The sequence below is a fragment of the Malus sylvestris genome, chromosome 9, assembly GCF_916048215.2.
Source record: "Malus sylvestris chromosome 9, drMalSylv7.2, whole genome shotgun sequence".
Taxonomy (NCBI): domain Eukaryota; kingdom Viridiplantae; phylum Streptophyta; class Magnoliopsida; order Rosales; family Rosaceae; genus Malus; species Malus sylvestris.
In genome coordinates, this window is record NC_062268.1 from 20,008,781 (window position 1) to 20,024,039 (window position 15,259).

At 38.3% G+C, this 15,259-nt stretch overlaps 2 protein-coding genes across 4 annotated transcripts; one reads left to right on the forward strand and one right to left on the reverse strand.

Annotated features, from left to right (window-relative positions):
- The first annotated feature begins 321 nt into the window (after positions 1-321).
- Positions 322-10,006, forward strand: LOC126583209 (uncharacterized). Of its 3 annotated transcripts, none has more exons than XM_050247532.1 (15): positions 322-901; positions 1,399-1,792; positions 1,877-2,054; positions 2,186-2,325; positions 2,405-3,578; positions 3,684-3,784; positions 3,925-4,069; positions 5,200-5,268; positions 5,368-5,413; positions 5,509-5,861; positions 5,993-6,072; positions 6,177-6,312; positions 9,112-9,295; positions 9,418-9,500; positions 9,614-10,006. In XM_050247532.1, the coding sequence occupies exons 1-15, from the start codon at positions 793-795 to the stop codon at positions 9,746-9,748; spliced, it is 3,327 nt and encodes a 1,108-aa protein (XP_050103489.1). In that variant the 5' UTR covers positions 322-792; the 3' UTR covers positions 9,749-10,006. The 3 variants fall into 3 exon arrangements, with proteins under 3 accessions (XP_050103489.1, XP_050103491.1, XP_050103490.1); XM_050247534.1 differs by having other exon boundaries at positions 323-901; positions 1,350-1,792; XM_050247533.1 differs by having other exon boundaries at positions 323-901; positions 1,353-1,792.
- Positions 10,007-11,438: 1,432 nt separating this feature from the next.
- LOC126583217 (60S ribosomal protein L37-3-like) lies at positions 11,439-12,632 on the reverse strand. Its single transcript, XM_050247543.1, has 4 exons — positions 12,436-12,632; positions 12,182-12,317; positions 11,826-11,927; positions 11,439-11,697 (listed from the first exon to the last, which is right to left on the reverse strand). The coding sequence occupies exons 1-4, from the start codon at positions 12,436-12,438 to the stop codon at positions 11,651-11,653; spliced, it is 288 nt and encodes a 95-aa protein (XP_050103500.1). The 5' UTR covers positions 12,439-12,632; the 3' UTR covers positions 11,439-11,650.
- Between the last annotated feature and the right edge of the window lie 2,627 nt (positions 12,633-15,259).

A 15,259-nucleotide genomic window follows, 5' to 3' on the forward strand; every position in this document is an offset into this window, starting at 1 on the left:
ATGTTGGAGAAGAGAATTCCATATCGATTATATGAAAAAATAATATACAATTAATATATGGCAGTTTCCACCCCTAATATATGGATGCATTTTGTAATAAAATTGAACACTTAATAATAAGTGGTTAAGTTAGAAAAATATCAATGATATTAGTAATGGACCATGCTTAGGCATGCAAACTTCATCATAACGCTATCGTTTGTCCAAAAACGAAAAAATTGTGCCCTTTAAGTTTGTCCTCACTTGCACATTTTTAGGTAAAGAACACATAAAACCTAACAACAATGGACGTGAATTATTGTAATATTGGGCCAAAGAAAAGTCATTTCCATTTATGTTTTCACCCCCTCAAGAAATCGGAAATCGGAAATTGATATTGACAGCATTGGCGTGCCGTGGCAGTTGAATTTCCAAAACCCAGAAATCCAGACACGCATCTTCACAGGGTCTCTCTCTGATATACATCCATCGAAAAACGTGTCCCAAGCAACAGAAAGTGACACGTAAACGAAAAAAGAAGCCCACGCAAGCAAAAGCGAGCGGCAGCGGCAGGCGAACATCGATTCCTAACGGTCCTCTCGTTGAACCCGAACACCGTCTCACTCCAATCCTCTCGTTCTCATTGCAACCCAACAGACACCAATTCCTCAGCCCCCTCCTTGGTCGTCCTCGTGATGCAGTTCAATCGATTTGATTCGTTCTGGGCGTTGAAGCCGATCGTCATTGTGATCCGCCGGACTAGGATTGGTTAATCGCGGGATTGGATTTGGGGTATCCTGGGTTTGATTGTAAATGAGCACGCAGAGGCAGCATGTGGCCGTCCGGGACCTCGTTGAGGAAGCCAAGAAGCGGATTGTGTTTCTCGCCATTTGCGTTGTTGGCTTGTCATACCTTATGTCCCGTAAGCTCTTCTTTTTCTTCTTCTTCTGCTGTCCTTTCTTTTGGCTTTTTGGTTTTAAAGTTTATGATTTAATTTCATTTCTAATCAAGTTTTAGATTGATTTTCATTGTGAATTCATTGTCCATGTGATAATTACTGTGTCAATGTGCATTATATGGAATCTAATTTCTTATTCTCCTTTTAATTTTGTGGGAAATGTTTTGAGTAAAAAATACTTTCAATTCGAATAAGAAAGTGATCGCCTTTTCCTTGTGCATTTAATGATTTATCAAAAATAGTATTACCCATTTAATGATTTATCCAGTTTCTTCGGTTAAACGAGTGGAGGTTACATTATCGATCCCGGAAATCTGGTGTTCTGGTTCATTATAATTGTAGACTGCATGCTTAGCTGCGTATTGTTTGACTGTTTAAGGGCATGCTTTGAAATTTTGATTATTGGTGTTAGAAGCCAGTTTGACTACTCGAGGTGCGGCTTATTATTGTTTTAATTTCAGTGACGAGCTCCTCTGTCTGGGTGAACTTGCCTGCTGCCGCCTCGTTGATTGTCATCGTTCGTTATTTGTCACTAGATTATGACATGCGAAGAAAAGCTGCATCATACAACAGCAAGCCACCATCAGCAAATACTACTTCTCAAAACAAACCTATTAAATGGCCTAAAACTAGTCAAAAGTCTGAGTGGAGAAGGAAAGTTAATTCTCCTGTTGTCGAGGAAGCTATTGATCACTTCACCTGGCATCTAGTTTCTGAGTTTGTTACCGATCTCTGGTATTCTCGTCTAACACCGGATAGACAAGGTCCAGAAGAACTCGCGTGCATCATGAATGGTGTTCTTGGGGAAATTTCAGCACGCATGAGGAATATAAATCTAATTGATCTTCTCACAAGGTTCTTTTTATAAACATGCACAACAGGGTGCTATAAAAGACTAACTAAATGATTACTGAAGATCTATTGTTTATGATGCTGCAGGGATCTTATTAATCTCATATGCTCTCACTTGGAGCTTTTCCGCATAGCTCAAGCAAAGATTCAAAAGCAACAATCGGGATGCCTGACAGTTGAAAAACGAGATATGGAAATAAGACTTATCTTGTCTGCTGAAAACAAATTGCACCCTGCTTTATTTTCTGCTGAATCTGAGCACAAGGTTTTTTTTTCCTTCCTTTCTGATACTTAGCTTAGTTAATCTGTAATTTTACCTGAAGGACTGAGGTATGGTCGTGCATAATGTGCTTTCTCAATTGTGGTGACCATGTTTTCTTTACCATTCATCTGCAGGTCTTGCAGCATTTGATGGATGGCCTGATCTCATTCTCATTCAGGCCTGAAGATCTGCAATGCACTCTCTTCCGTTATATTGTCAGAGAACTAGTTGCTTGTGCAGTAATGCGACCTGTCCTAAACTTGGCTAGTCCCAGGTATTCAATGTTTTAGTTTGAGTTATGTTTACTTACGAACTACTGTCGTTATCATTTCTCTTCAATTTTTTGGTGACAGGTTTATTAATGAAAGAATTGAATTGTTGGTCATTAAAATGACCGAGCCTAAAGGTGTTATTGCGGTACAAGAGGCATCTCGGTCCAAACCAGAGGGGCCCTCAAAGTTATCATCTGATCACTTTTCTAGGTTCTTAGATACTTCTGTTACTGGTGTTGAACTTGTGCAATTAAAAAATGGTCAGTCCAGAACTGCTGTGGAGACAGCTGCAAATGTAAATGGATCAAAAGATCCATTGCTCTTGGTTGATACTCAATCTTCCCGTTCATGGAGCTCAGTGCGAATGGACTCCCACACTAGCAATGAAAGGGGTGTAGAACAGAACCACTCAGGAGGAGAATGGGGAGATATGTTAGATCTGATGTCACGCAGAAAGACTCAAGCCCTTACTCCTGAAAATTTTGAAAACATGTGGGCTAAAGGGAGGAATTTTAGAAAGAAAGAAGGTGAAATAAATGAGCATTCTTCTGGTGGGAAGTCAGTTACAGTAGATCATTTTATGGAAAAATCTAGGCCCAAAGATAAGGAAAATGTTTCTAAGTTCAATATTTCTGATAGAGGCATTTCTCAAAACAATTTCCACCCTGGAGCTCAAAACATACCAAGTTACTCTCGAGGTTCTTCATATCAGGATGATGATGAACACAACCACATGCGGTTGGACGAGTTTGAATCAGGAAGCAGTACTGCTTATACTTCGGAAGATGAAGAAACAGACAGTGTTACAGGTCTTGATTCTCCTGGAACTAAAGTTTGGGATGGTAGAAGTAATAGAAATATGGCAATTTCTCACATTCATCACCCACTTGAAAATTCTGAACGCCATGTTAGGAAACGGACTGGTAAAGGGAATCTTCACTTTAACAGATTGTCTAAAACCCAGTCTTTCCAGAAAAGATCTAGACCAAGCAACAAGAAAGTGCCTGTTTGGCAAGAGGTAGAGAGAAAACGCTTCTTGTCTGGAGATGGACAGGACATACTTAAATCTCCAAATCAAGATGCAAATATTGAGGACTCTAGCGATGATTCTGACGTTGAAAGTTTGGGTAGAATTAACAGTGAGGCAGCCACTTCTTCATCTGCAACTTTATCTTTTGCAGATAGTCACAGCCTGAATTTTAATTCCCTGAAAAATTCTCTAGCAGTGGATTCTTTTTTCAAGTTGAAATGTGAGGTACTTACCTTAAATCTTAATAGGTTGGCTTTGGCTGGCACGCTCAATGTTGTTTTCTGGTATATTGATAGATAAAGAAAAATGTAAACTCATTTTTTATTGCAGGTATTGGGTGCAAATATTGTGAAGAGTGGCTCAAAAACATTTGCCGTTTACTCCATATCTGTTACGGATGTAAATAATAATAGTTGGTCAATCAAAAGAAGGTGCTAAGATTGTTCTCTAATTTTTCTCTTTCATCCTTCAATTGTAAATGTAATTTTTCTAACAATATAAGAAAATGAGGCATACTTCTCCCTTGTACCTTTGCTTTGGTAACTCATAATTATTGTGCTTCTCCCTACAGGTTTAGTCATTTTGAGGAGCTACATCGGCGTCTAAAAGAGTTTCCTGAGTACAACCTACACTTGCCACCAAAGCATTTTCTGTCAACTGGTTTGGATTTAGCTGTCATTCAGGAACGATGTAAATCACTTGACAAATATGTAAAGGTTAACAACTCAATCCTGCTCTTGGTCATTTTTGTTTTTCATAAACTATTTGATTTTGAACATGTTTGTCAACTTTATGATCTAAATGTAAAATTAAAATTTGAATATTCAACCTTACTGTAATTAAGATTCTGTGCGCCCCCTCTATATTCCTATTGTGATGCTAATGTTCTTTCGGTGCTTGGCCACGAACTTCTAGGTCACCTTTAGCTGATTAAAACTCATTCAGCTTTACTTTGAGTGGATTGAGAACATGCACATGTACATGAGTGTTTATTGACTGGAACATTGATTTGTATTGGGTTCCGGAGGTGGGATCAAAGTAGAAGATTTTGGGGAAAAAGATAGTTCCCAGAGGTTTTGGAATTTCAAAAGACATTTAAATTCCAATTTTAAAGTTAAGCTTCCATTTCCAGAATTTTGGAAAATTCTTTAGGATCCTAATATTTTTTGGAAGTGTTGGAATTTATGAAGAATCAATGGAAAATTCTTGGTATTGTTATAAGTTGGAACCACTCTGACAAAGACATTAAACAACTCTCAACCGTACTCTAGAAAATTATAACAAAAATGAGAGAAGCGACTCAATTATGACAAAAATACAACTCATAATTGTCAACTAGAGAAAGTGACTTAATTCACACAATAAAAAGTGAGAGAAAGAACTGGTAATGTAACCAAAACATTATTTCATCCTAATTACTGAAAAAAAAAAAGCAAACCATTAGAAGAATAAACACTCAAACACGGGCAGGAACAAAGTTGAGACATTGAGACTTAGATGAGATAGGAAAAGTCCCCGTACTTCTTGAATATAAGGATCAGGGATGATTGGGTGTGTTAAAGTTGTTAAAACATGCGCGTGAAATGAGGACATATGGAGTAAACAACACATGAAGAATGTTTTGAAGTTCTCAGACCGAGGGTGTTTGGAATTACAAGTTTTGAGTTTCATTTTGTGATGGCAAATTGGAAATTTAGGACTGATTGTGGTTTGAATCAAAATGTTCAATCCGGATTATGTGGAATAATTCCACTCTATTTAGCAACCTTGTTCCTTTTTTCTCTGGATAAAAATATTCATGCCTTAAGCTTTTATTTGCTCATAAACTCTCATCTTGTGTTCTCAGAAACTTATGCAGCTTCCAAGAGTTTCAGGATCCATTGAAGTTTGGGACTTTCTAAGTGTTGACTCCCAGGTTCAGTAATCTTTTTACTGATTTTGATAACAGGGGAGGCAGTTATGATCTTTGAAAATTTACGAGAAATACTTATCCTTTTTTATCTTACAAATGCAGACTTATCTATTTACAAATTCCTTTTCTATAATCGAAACACTGTCAGGTAAATCAGTTATATGCATAAGTTTGAATTCGTTTGTTCTTGTTTCCTTTTTCTTTCTCACTCTGGTATTCCTTGTTCATTTGGGAATTATCTAGTTGACCTAGATGATAAACCATCTGAAAAGAGCAAAAAGGTTTCAAATATGGATGGGCTGGTGACTGATCCGTTCTTGACGAGGGAACATACGGGCAATGGAGTTAAGGGTTCTGCTTTACAACTGAAGAATAATGATGGGTTAAGAGTGAACACAAAAGTTTCTGATTCCCAGGTAAAAAGTCCTGGTAAAGAAATTGGAAAGTCACTCATTAATTCTGGCACTGATTCAGATGCTAGAGCAAAAAAAGATTTATCTTCTGTCACAAACTTGGGTAAGACCATAAAAGGAAGAGAGGAACAAGAATCTGAATCGTTTCTTGATACTGATACAGTCCCTACACTTCCTACAGAGGTAAAACTCTAAGCGCAATTTTTTTTATCATGTTTTCCTTTCCTGACATCTAGTGAGTTTACAATTTGAAACCCTTATGTAGCTGTACTTTTAGAATAATTCTACTGAATGATGTGTCTTTTTTTATGCAGTGGGTACCTCCAAATTTAAGTGTTCCCATATTAGATTTGGTAGATGTCATTTTTCAGCTCCAAGATGGTGGATGGATCAGGTATTTTGTAAATATGATTGCAGAATCATGCCCTCTTGTCTTATTGTGGTATTAAGTTGAACAAGCACAAGTGGTAATATCATTTATATCTTCTGAAATGATAGGCGAAAAGCTTTTTGGGTGGCCAAACAAATACTACAGCTAGGGATGGGTGATGCCTTCGATGACTGGTTAATAGAGAAAATTCAACTTCTGCGCAAGGGATTGGTGGTTGCTTCAGGGATCAAGCGTGTTGAGCAGGTACTTTTTGACGTCATTTGCTTCCAATGAGTTTTCGAAAGCTCACATCAGAGATCTATTAAATTTACTCAATTTCTTCATCGTGTACTTTATAAAAACTCTGATAGATTGAGATTTGGTGTTTTGGAAGGTTTACAATATTTTAGATTTTGTGACTTTATTCAGTTTGCAGTTATTATCATGGTGATGGTTAAAAAAATTGCTTAGGACCAACGTAGTTCAAATGCAAAGCAGTTGGTGACAGCATTTGTTGTGTGGCCAACATTACAGAATTTGTCATTTGCTTTAGGAGTAATATGAGATTTGTTGAATATACCATGCAGAGTGATTATGTAGGCTTACATTAAATATTTGGTAGATTGAGATTTGGTTCTTTAGAAGGTTTACAATACTTTTGCATTTGCGACTTTATTCAGTTTTCAGTTATTATCATGGTGACCGTAAAAAAGTTGCTTAGGACCTAAGTAGTTCAGCAGTTGGTGACGGCGTTTGTGCGTAGCCAACATTACAGAATTTTTCATTTTCTTTAGCAATGAGATGAGATTTGTTGAATATACAATGCTTACTGATTATGTAGGCTCACATCAAACCTTAGGGTTCTTTCAACAACATTTTTTCTTCTTATATTCAGTTAAAGAAAGAGAGGGGAAATATATTGAAGAAGGAACAAATAAAGAGGAGAGGTGAGAGAGATGAATTAAAAAATAAAAAAAAAGCATGGTACATAAAACTAAAAGTCGAAAATTATTCAAAACCATTTGAGTTTTATTTTACAACAACACACTTATATGTATTTGCACCTTTCTCCCTCACACACCTCATCTTTCTTTTTCCTTTTCCTTCTTTTTTTTTTTTTTTAAATTTAAAAATGTTCCTAAAGGGACCCATAGAGATTTTAGTTCTATCTATGATTCAACAATAATCCATATGATAACTTAGTGTTTTCAGTTTTTAGTTATTTTTAAGTTAAACAGATAAGGGTAAAATATCTGGGAGAAAAGAGGGGGATGAGGTATGACCTTATGAGAGTTGTGAAGAAGAAATGAGGGAAAATACATGAAACTAAAACCAAGGAGTACTTCAAATAGTTTTAGTTTATTATTGTGGAATGTTCCATATCCATTTTTCTCATCCCTCCCTTACATTATCATCTTTTTTTTATTATTATAATTTTGTCCATCTTTAACTGAAAAAATAAAAGCCCAAAAACAGAATATTAGCATGCGCAATATTTCTTCATGTATCTTTAGGATTTGGATTGATCTACTATAATAGCATTTTAGAGTGTAAATCTAGCATTATACTTTCTCTATAGGTTAAAGGTTAATGCATCTTTATTTTGTTTGCTATAAGGTTTATTACTAGTGATGATATAAGGGCCTGTTTGATATTCTACTAAAAAAAAATCATTTAAAAGAAAAAAAAAATCTTAAGAACAATTTTTAACAATACACAAAAACTTGTTTGGTATAAAATTCAATTTTTTTTTTAAGTATTCACAATTAAAAAAAAAAAAAAAAAAAAAAAAGGCTCCTTGGTGGAGGATAGAAAGAGAAGACAGTGGATGGAAAGAGAGGATCTGGCATGAAAGCAGAGAGAGGAGAGCAAAAGAGGAGGAAGAGAGAAGAGAACTGAGAAGAGAGAGGAGAGAGAAAGATGAGAGAAGAGGAAGAGAGTGGAGAGAGAGAGAGGAGGTAGATAAGATAGAGAGAGAAAGATAGGATGCAGAGAGTGGGTTGAGTTTGAAAACTCTAAAACCTGACTTTTAGTTTTTTTAATATATAGGCTATTTTTCAAGTTGGTTTTGAGTTCAATTCCGAATAAGGCCCTGCCAAACAAGGATTCTTGGCTTGAAACTGAAAAACTGTTTTTGAGTTCAAAAAAATGGACAAGGATTGTCTGCCCTCTTTGTTCCCGTGTCCTCCCATGACCTCCTGTATGTGTGGTCACAATTAAGCCGTGTCAACATTTTGTATTACTATTCATTTTTGTCTTATTATCTCTATAAAAATAACAATATAAAATTGGGTTCCAATTGAATAGCAAATAGGCTCTAAATAACAATTTTGAAGTGGCTTAACCGTGACCACACATAACAGGAGGGCACGGGAGGGCACAGGAACAAGGAGGGCAGACAATCCTTGTCCCCAAAAAATTGGGTTCCAATTGAATAGCAAACAGGCCCTAAATATTCCCTACTATCAAGAGTAGCAAGGGAAAAAAATGAAACAAGCTGACTGATGCGGGAGCCAAGTCCAAAGAATTATAAGTATCCCCATCCACGTATCAAGCAGCACATAATTGAGAGTATAGTTTTCGTGTACAATTTTTTCTTTTTTTATGAACGGAGACCTATAGTTATTAAAATTTAATCATGTATTTGAAGTCTCGGAGCCTTATGTTCATTGTCTTGGGATCTTTTTACGTCACCTGATATATGTCTTCAAGTTTTTGCTTTTAGAATCTTTATTAGTTTAGCCCTTTCGATGTTTCGTTTATGTATGAGCCCTAACAAGGGTACTCTATAGTAAAGTGAACAATAGATGACATTAAAAGTTCTTCTGAGTCCACGACACCTTTGGTGCTAGGCCATAATTTCTCGTCCCGGACTGGTTCCAAGAAACCATAGGTGCAATGTCTGAGTTCAATGCGAGATCTCTCCCTCTCTCCTTTTGCATAATCTTTGTCCTAAGTTATTCAAAATCTTTGCAGCTTCAGTTAGTTTTTCTTTTGACAATAATTTTTAAAATGGAGGACTTCAATGCTGGTGTTAATTTACTGTTAACATGATTTTAACAGATATTGTGGCCTGATGGAATATTTATAACCAAGCATCCAAATAGAAAACCGCCACAGCCTACCAACTTATCGCAAAATTCACCTCAGGGTCAGAAACCTACAGAAATTTCATCACCTAGACTTGACGAGCACCAGCAACAGGAGGCAGATCGACGCGCAAAGTTTGTCTATGAACTAATGATTGGTATTATTTTTCGTCCAGAAAATCTCCTAATTATTTTCTGCACTTGCTCTCACTATATTACATCTAGTGTATAATATTGGAAATGTCGATGGCATGCTCTAATTTTCTGGTTTTAAATGTAGATAATGCACCCTCTGCTATTGTTGGTCTCGTTGGTAGTAAGGAGTATGAAAAATGTGCTAAGGATCTCTATTACTTTCTTCAGGTAATTATTGTTTTGAGAAAGTTAACAATGCTCGCATCTTTCTTCTTTCCACCTGGTTTTGTCGTGTCTGGATTCTTTTAGACAGTTCTAACATTTCTGTTTTCCTTGCACAGTCATCTGTTTGTTTGAAGCAACTGGCTTTTGACCTTCTTGAGCTGCTGCTTCTGACGGCATTTCCGGAGATGGAGTACGTATTAAAGCAGTTGCATGAAGAAAAACATCGATTTGGCGAGTTTAAAGCGCAATAGTGGGTCGTCCTATTTGAAGGTAAGTTTAGAGATAGACTTTTCCTCCTGAGGAACGTACTGGCAACGTGATTCTGTTGCCTGCTTCGGGTTTTTTGCAACCGATATTCATTCATTGTATTGGCGGCAAGGGAATCAAGTCATTTTCTTGCCTGAATTTTGTACAGTAACTTTTTAGTCAGAAACTTGAGGAAACTCAATGTAAATCTTGAGATTAGTGCAAATTTACAATACACCTCAACTCTTTCTTTTGAAAAACAATCCGATTATCGACCAGCCAAATGGAGTTTTTGTACATTGAAATCGAGTATTAAACACCACTTAAGCACCCTGGTAGCGGTGCTGAAAATCTACTTCGATTCTTGTATTTTGCCATTTTACTGATATGGTATGGTTTACTCAATGTTGGGATATAAGAAGAATGCATTAGTTTTTAAAAATTCAAACGATGAGTTCATTTGTCAAAATTTTCAACCAACATTTTACGGAAGGGTTATTAGCTTTAAGCTTATTCTTAGCTACGCCCTCCGCAACTTGATTTTAATCCCATTTTGCTTTTGCTTTTTTGTAACTCAAAATGCACCACTTTACTCTCTAAAACTCATAGTTTGCTTCAGTTTGCCCCTTGACTCTTGATTTTGATCTTATTTTGCCTCCTAAAACTTGAAACTCGTCTTTACAAAACTCAAAATTTGCTCCACATTGTCTTAGGTCTATTAATTTTTTATGTGAGTTTCGTTTGAGTGCGCCAGACTAGTCAGTTTTTTATTTTTTTTATTTTTTTTTTTCATCTCTTCAATTTTTTCTTGAACTTAATATTCTCTAATTGTTAAATGTTAACACAAAATGAAGATTTATAATCAAATTTATTGCACATGTGACATAATTTTATTGAGTGTTGATCTCGCATACGTTTCAGAAGGCGACCTATAAGTTTTTGGGAGAAATAAGAGTTCACAAGTCAAAGTAGATCGAATTTTGAATTTCAAAAAGTAAAATGATGAGTTTTCTAGTTACATGAGATAAAGTGAGATAAAAATGAAATTTCAGTGTAACTAAAAATAAGCCTCTTTTTAACTACAGCAATGGGTTATTGCAGGGGCTGGGAGGTGAAATTCCGAGTGGATTTAATCAACAAAAGCTGGATCATCGACAAAACTCGAAAACATTTGACTAATCCTCATGCAAACATAAATGACAAATTACACTTTGCATTCCCCAAATAATCTCGGTTTAGGATGTTGATCTACGTAGCAAAAGCAATAACATGTTGATTCCATATTAACCACGAGCATCAGCAACATAAAAGCAGACAGGGGAGAAAATAGTTCACGAAGCCGGTGGAGTACTAAAACCCTTCGCCGGAAACCTAATAGGAACACTAGATTGCCTACATATGAAAAAAAAATGGGTGCAAAACCTACCATCTGAATCATATTCAATCCCTATCGGCGATTAGAACAGACTAATATCACGTCAATGCCATGCCCCAATCTCGATCGCATTCAGGCTCACCAGAGGGACTGGAACAAATGACCAGCATTTCAGACACAACCCAACCCAAAATGGAAAATGCAGTTAGATTATCCCACCATACAAAATGAACTCAAATCCTAACTCTCTCAGCGCAACATCGCTGATCATGCATATACCTAAAAACCCCAAAACACAACAAATTCAAAGACATTGCACATCATCAAAACATTACATGATTATGAAACGCAAGTGACATTAGTCTCATCCATTCTCGTCCACCACAAAAAGCAACTAATATTTAAGGAGAAGATCACAACTAAAGCGACATCCATCAAAAACAATAACAGCGTTCATATAGAACTTGTCCAGAATCATAATAGCTTTCTAAAGAGTACCCCAAGTTGCAATCAAAATGACCGCTGAGAAGACTTAAGCATTTGCGGCTGCTCCCTTCTTACGTGGTGCAGCTTCGGTACCTGTTCAAAACAAAATTCCCAATACGAAAACGAATTCAAGCACGAAACTCAAACCAAGGAAAACAAATGAAGAACAAACAAACAGAGCTAGACCATAAAAATCCCACAAAAAATGATCTGATTAATACCTTCTCTGAAGCCGCTCTTGAATCTGCGAGGCACATTGCGCAGATACCTCATCCTTCCAGTTCCAGTGGTCTTCCTTCGGATCGCCTTTTCACTCCAATTGTCTATTTTTAAACATACAAAAACCACACAAATTAAACCGCAAAACAAATAATCCTAAACAACACCCTTCTGCTGAAATGACCATCAAAATCCAAAATTCATTTTCTGGGTAATCATAAATCTTTAACAAAAATGTGAACTACAACTCCAAATCATCGATCCAGATTCATAGCAAGACCAACAGATATCGATATATATATATATATATGTACATGTATATATATCGAGAGAGAGCGAGAGAGGTGAGAATACGTACACTTCCTCTTGCGGGCAGCAGGGAAAGCACAAGCAGAGCACCTACTCTTCTGTAGATGGAAGCTGCGGCGGCCACACCGGACGCAGAGGGTGTGGGTCTTGTTCCTCCTCTTACCGAAACTCCCAGTTCCCTTCCCCTGTTTTCGTATTATGCACACAGAAAAACAAACGCAATCAGTTCGGTGTTACACATGAAGCGAGATCTACCATAACGGACTACACAGAGACTATGAGAGAGGAAAGAGATGGAGGTACCATGGCTGTGCGGAGAGAGAAACCCTCGCTGGTGAAGTGGAGGTCTTCAAGCCAAAGAAGTGAGCGGCGGAACGAGGAACCTGCGCACGTGAAAGATAACTAGGGTTTTAGGGTAGCTGGTGGAGTGGTCAGCCTGGGCCGGCGTGTCTTTAACAGCCCATCTGTGTTCAGTTTTGTCTATCTTGGGCTTTGGCTTCAGAAATTTCCAACTTTACCCTCATTCGTTGTATGCATTTTTCGAGTGTTTATATAGATGACAAGTTCGATGCTAGAATATAAGTGTTCGCGTCAGGAATTTCCGTCGGGGATGTTTCCTGGCCGACGAGCACACAGCTCCCCAGGAGGTTGGCGCTGGTTGAGGGCTGCTGTCGGGCTTCTGCTTCACTGTCGGGCTTTGTCGGGCAAGTCTCGTCGAGCAAGTCTCGTCGGGCAAGACTCTTCGGGCAAGGCTCGTCGGGCAAGGCTGAAAGAGAAGGACAAAGTTAACTTTGAGAGGTGCCTTTGTGGGGCCTTAGGTGTAGGCCTTGAGGCTCACAATCAAGGTTAACTTTTAAGTGCTCAGGCGTGCCACTGCCATCTTTAGTATGGCAGATGTGAAATGGATGTCGAGTTTTGGTTGTATATGTATATACCCGAGAAACCGTGTTAGTTATAACAGGTGCCTTTGTGGGGCCTTAGGTGTAGGCCTTGAGGCTTCCTATCAATAACTAAACCAGTGCTCGAACACATCATATTTGTTCTTGTGAATGCATGAGTCTTATAACTATTATACTTCTGATTACCCGAGTTCGAGAGGTAGAATGAACCCAAATAGGTGCCTTTGTAGGGCCTTAGGTGTAGGCCTTGAGGCTTCCTATTAGAGTTCGTTCTTATACTCAAACGTTCTAGACCGCAGAACGGAATGAATCCAAATAGGTGCCTTTGTGGGGCCTTAGGTGTAGGCCTTGAGGCTTCCTATCAGAATCCTTCCCATGCTTAAGCGTTCTATGATAATCATAATGTAATAGAAGTAAGACTAAGAGGTAGGTCGATTACTTGCGCCCCAAGTAACTTCGGACTTCTCGTTTATCAAGGATTGTCGTGGATGGGTTAAGTCCACATCAGGTTCTTTTTTTATGCCTTGAGGCCAAAGACTTTTAACTAATCAGATTTACATGCCCGAGGGCTTAGGACTTGGATCTGGTTTGAACACTGAAGATATATTCAAATCGGATCCAAGTACTGAGAAAGCCTTTTAATAGTCATCTTGCTAGAAATAACTTGAATATAACTGGAAGTATACAACATATTGCTAGGCTAATGAATGAAAAGACAAAAACAAAGAAGGTCGGGCAAGGTTTAACCTTTTCGGGCAAGTCTGGTCGTCTTGCAGGTTCCTATCTTTGTGGTTTATTAAGGGTATGAAAGCTTCAGGGAGAGGGAGAGATTTACAAAAGATGAATCGATACTACAGCAAGGTTGAACAAGGTAGCAGAGCTATTACAAGGGTTTGAGTGAAGGTTTATCCCGCGAGGGATGAAGGCTTGTCCCCGAGAGGGATGAATGCTTGGGCTGACTACAGCTTCGTTTTGAAGGCAAATCTGGCTTTGAGCAGAGTTTGTGCTTGCATTTGTTTGTTTGATTGAGTGTCCTTATTCCTGGTTTCTCTTTCTTCTTATATAGACAACTCGGCTTGGTCTCCTGTAGCAGCAACCTTGCCCGAATGCGGTCTGAAGGGTGATGACTCATCAGCTACTTTACATGTACTGCCATCATAAAGTACTTTATGGGCTGTGTAGCTGGTCAGTCTATACCACTTGGCCTTTGGGTAGGTAAGCAAGTGGTCTTCATGAGCTGCACCAAGTCAGAAAAGGCCTTTTCTGCTTTCTGGGCTTTGACTGGGCTTCAGCCGATTTTCTCTTCGGGCCTCTTTTCGGGCCAGCTCCTTTCTTGAGCCCAAAGTTCAAGTTTTGATCCAAACAGTGCCCCCTTCAATTAATGTTAAGGTTGGAATCCCAGGCGCCATCATTGATTGAATATCCGCATGCGTGTATATCAATCTTTTGGAACTTCGTGTTTTCTAGACAGGATGAAGGCAACCCTGTGCCCCTTGCTCTCCTTGCGACCTTTGAACTATCCTCTGGGGGCTCTATAAATTCTGGTTCGGAATTTCTTCTGTCAAGCCATCAAATCTTCTTCAGTCTTCTCTTCCATCTTCCTCGAGCGTTCAGAAACTGAGAAATGGGTTCCTCCGGCTTTGAGTGGGGTTTCCTAAAACTCCATTTTCGTGAGAAAAAGAGCTTTCATCAAAGGACTGCTATCTCCAACACCCTTGGTTGAACACCCCGCTATCTCCAACACCCCTGGTCAGGCGGTTTCCTCTCAAATGCTTGTCTTCCTGCTTGTTGCGGTGATAAGTCGGGCTTCACCATCACTTATGGTGATGGTCCTGTCTGAGGATCCTCTACCAGGCTCATGTTGGCCGCACAACCCGATCACCTGATCGGGTTCCATCCATGAGGACATTGGAAAATCAGCTGAAGATACCATTGCATCCAGAAGGAAAATTGATTGTAATACGTCGGCTTTGAATCTTTTGTAAATTTCATCAATTTGTCGAAATGAAATATACATTATCTCAGCAACTCTTGTCTTTCCATCTTCTTGAATGATTGATAAATACACACTGCACGTTGATATCCCGAAACTTGCTTTACCTTGCATCCTCTTCAATATAACAATCTCTGACATCCCACAACGTAGGACAATATTTCTTTAAGAATTTAACATTAATGGGATGTTTATGCCTGTTTCCTTCAAGGTCCGTCAAATAGTATCCCCTTCT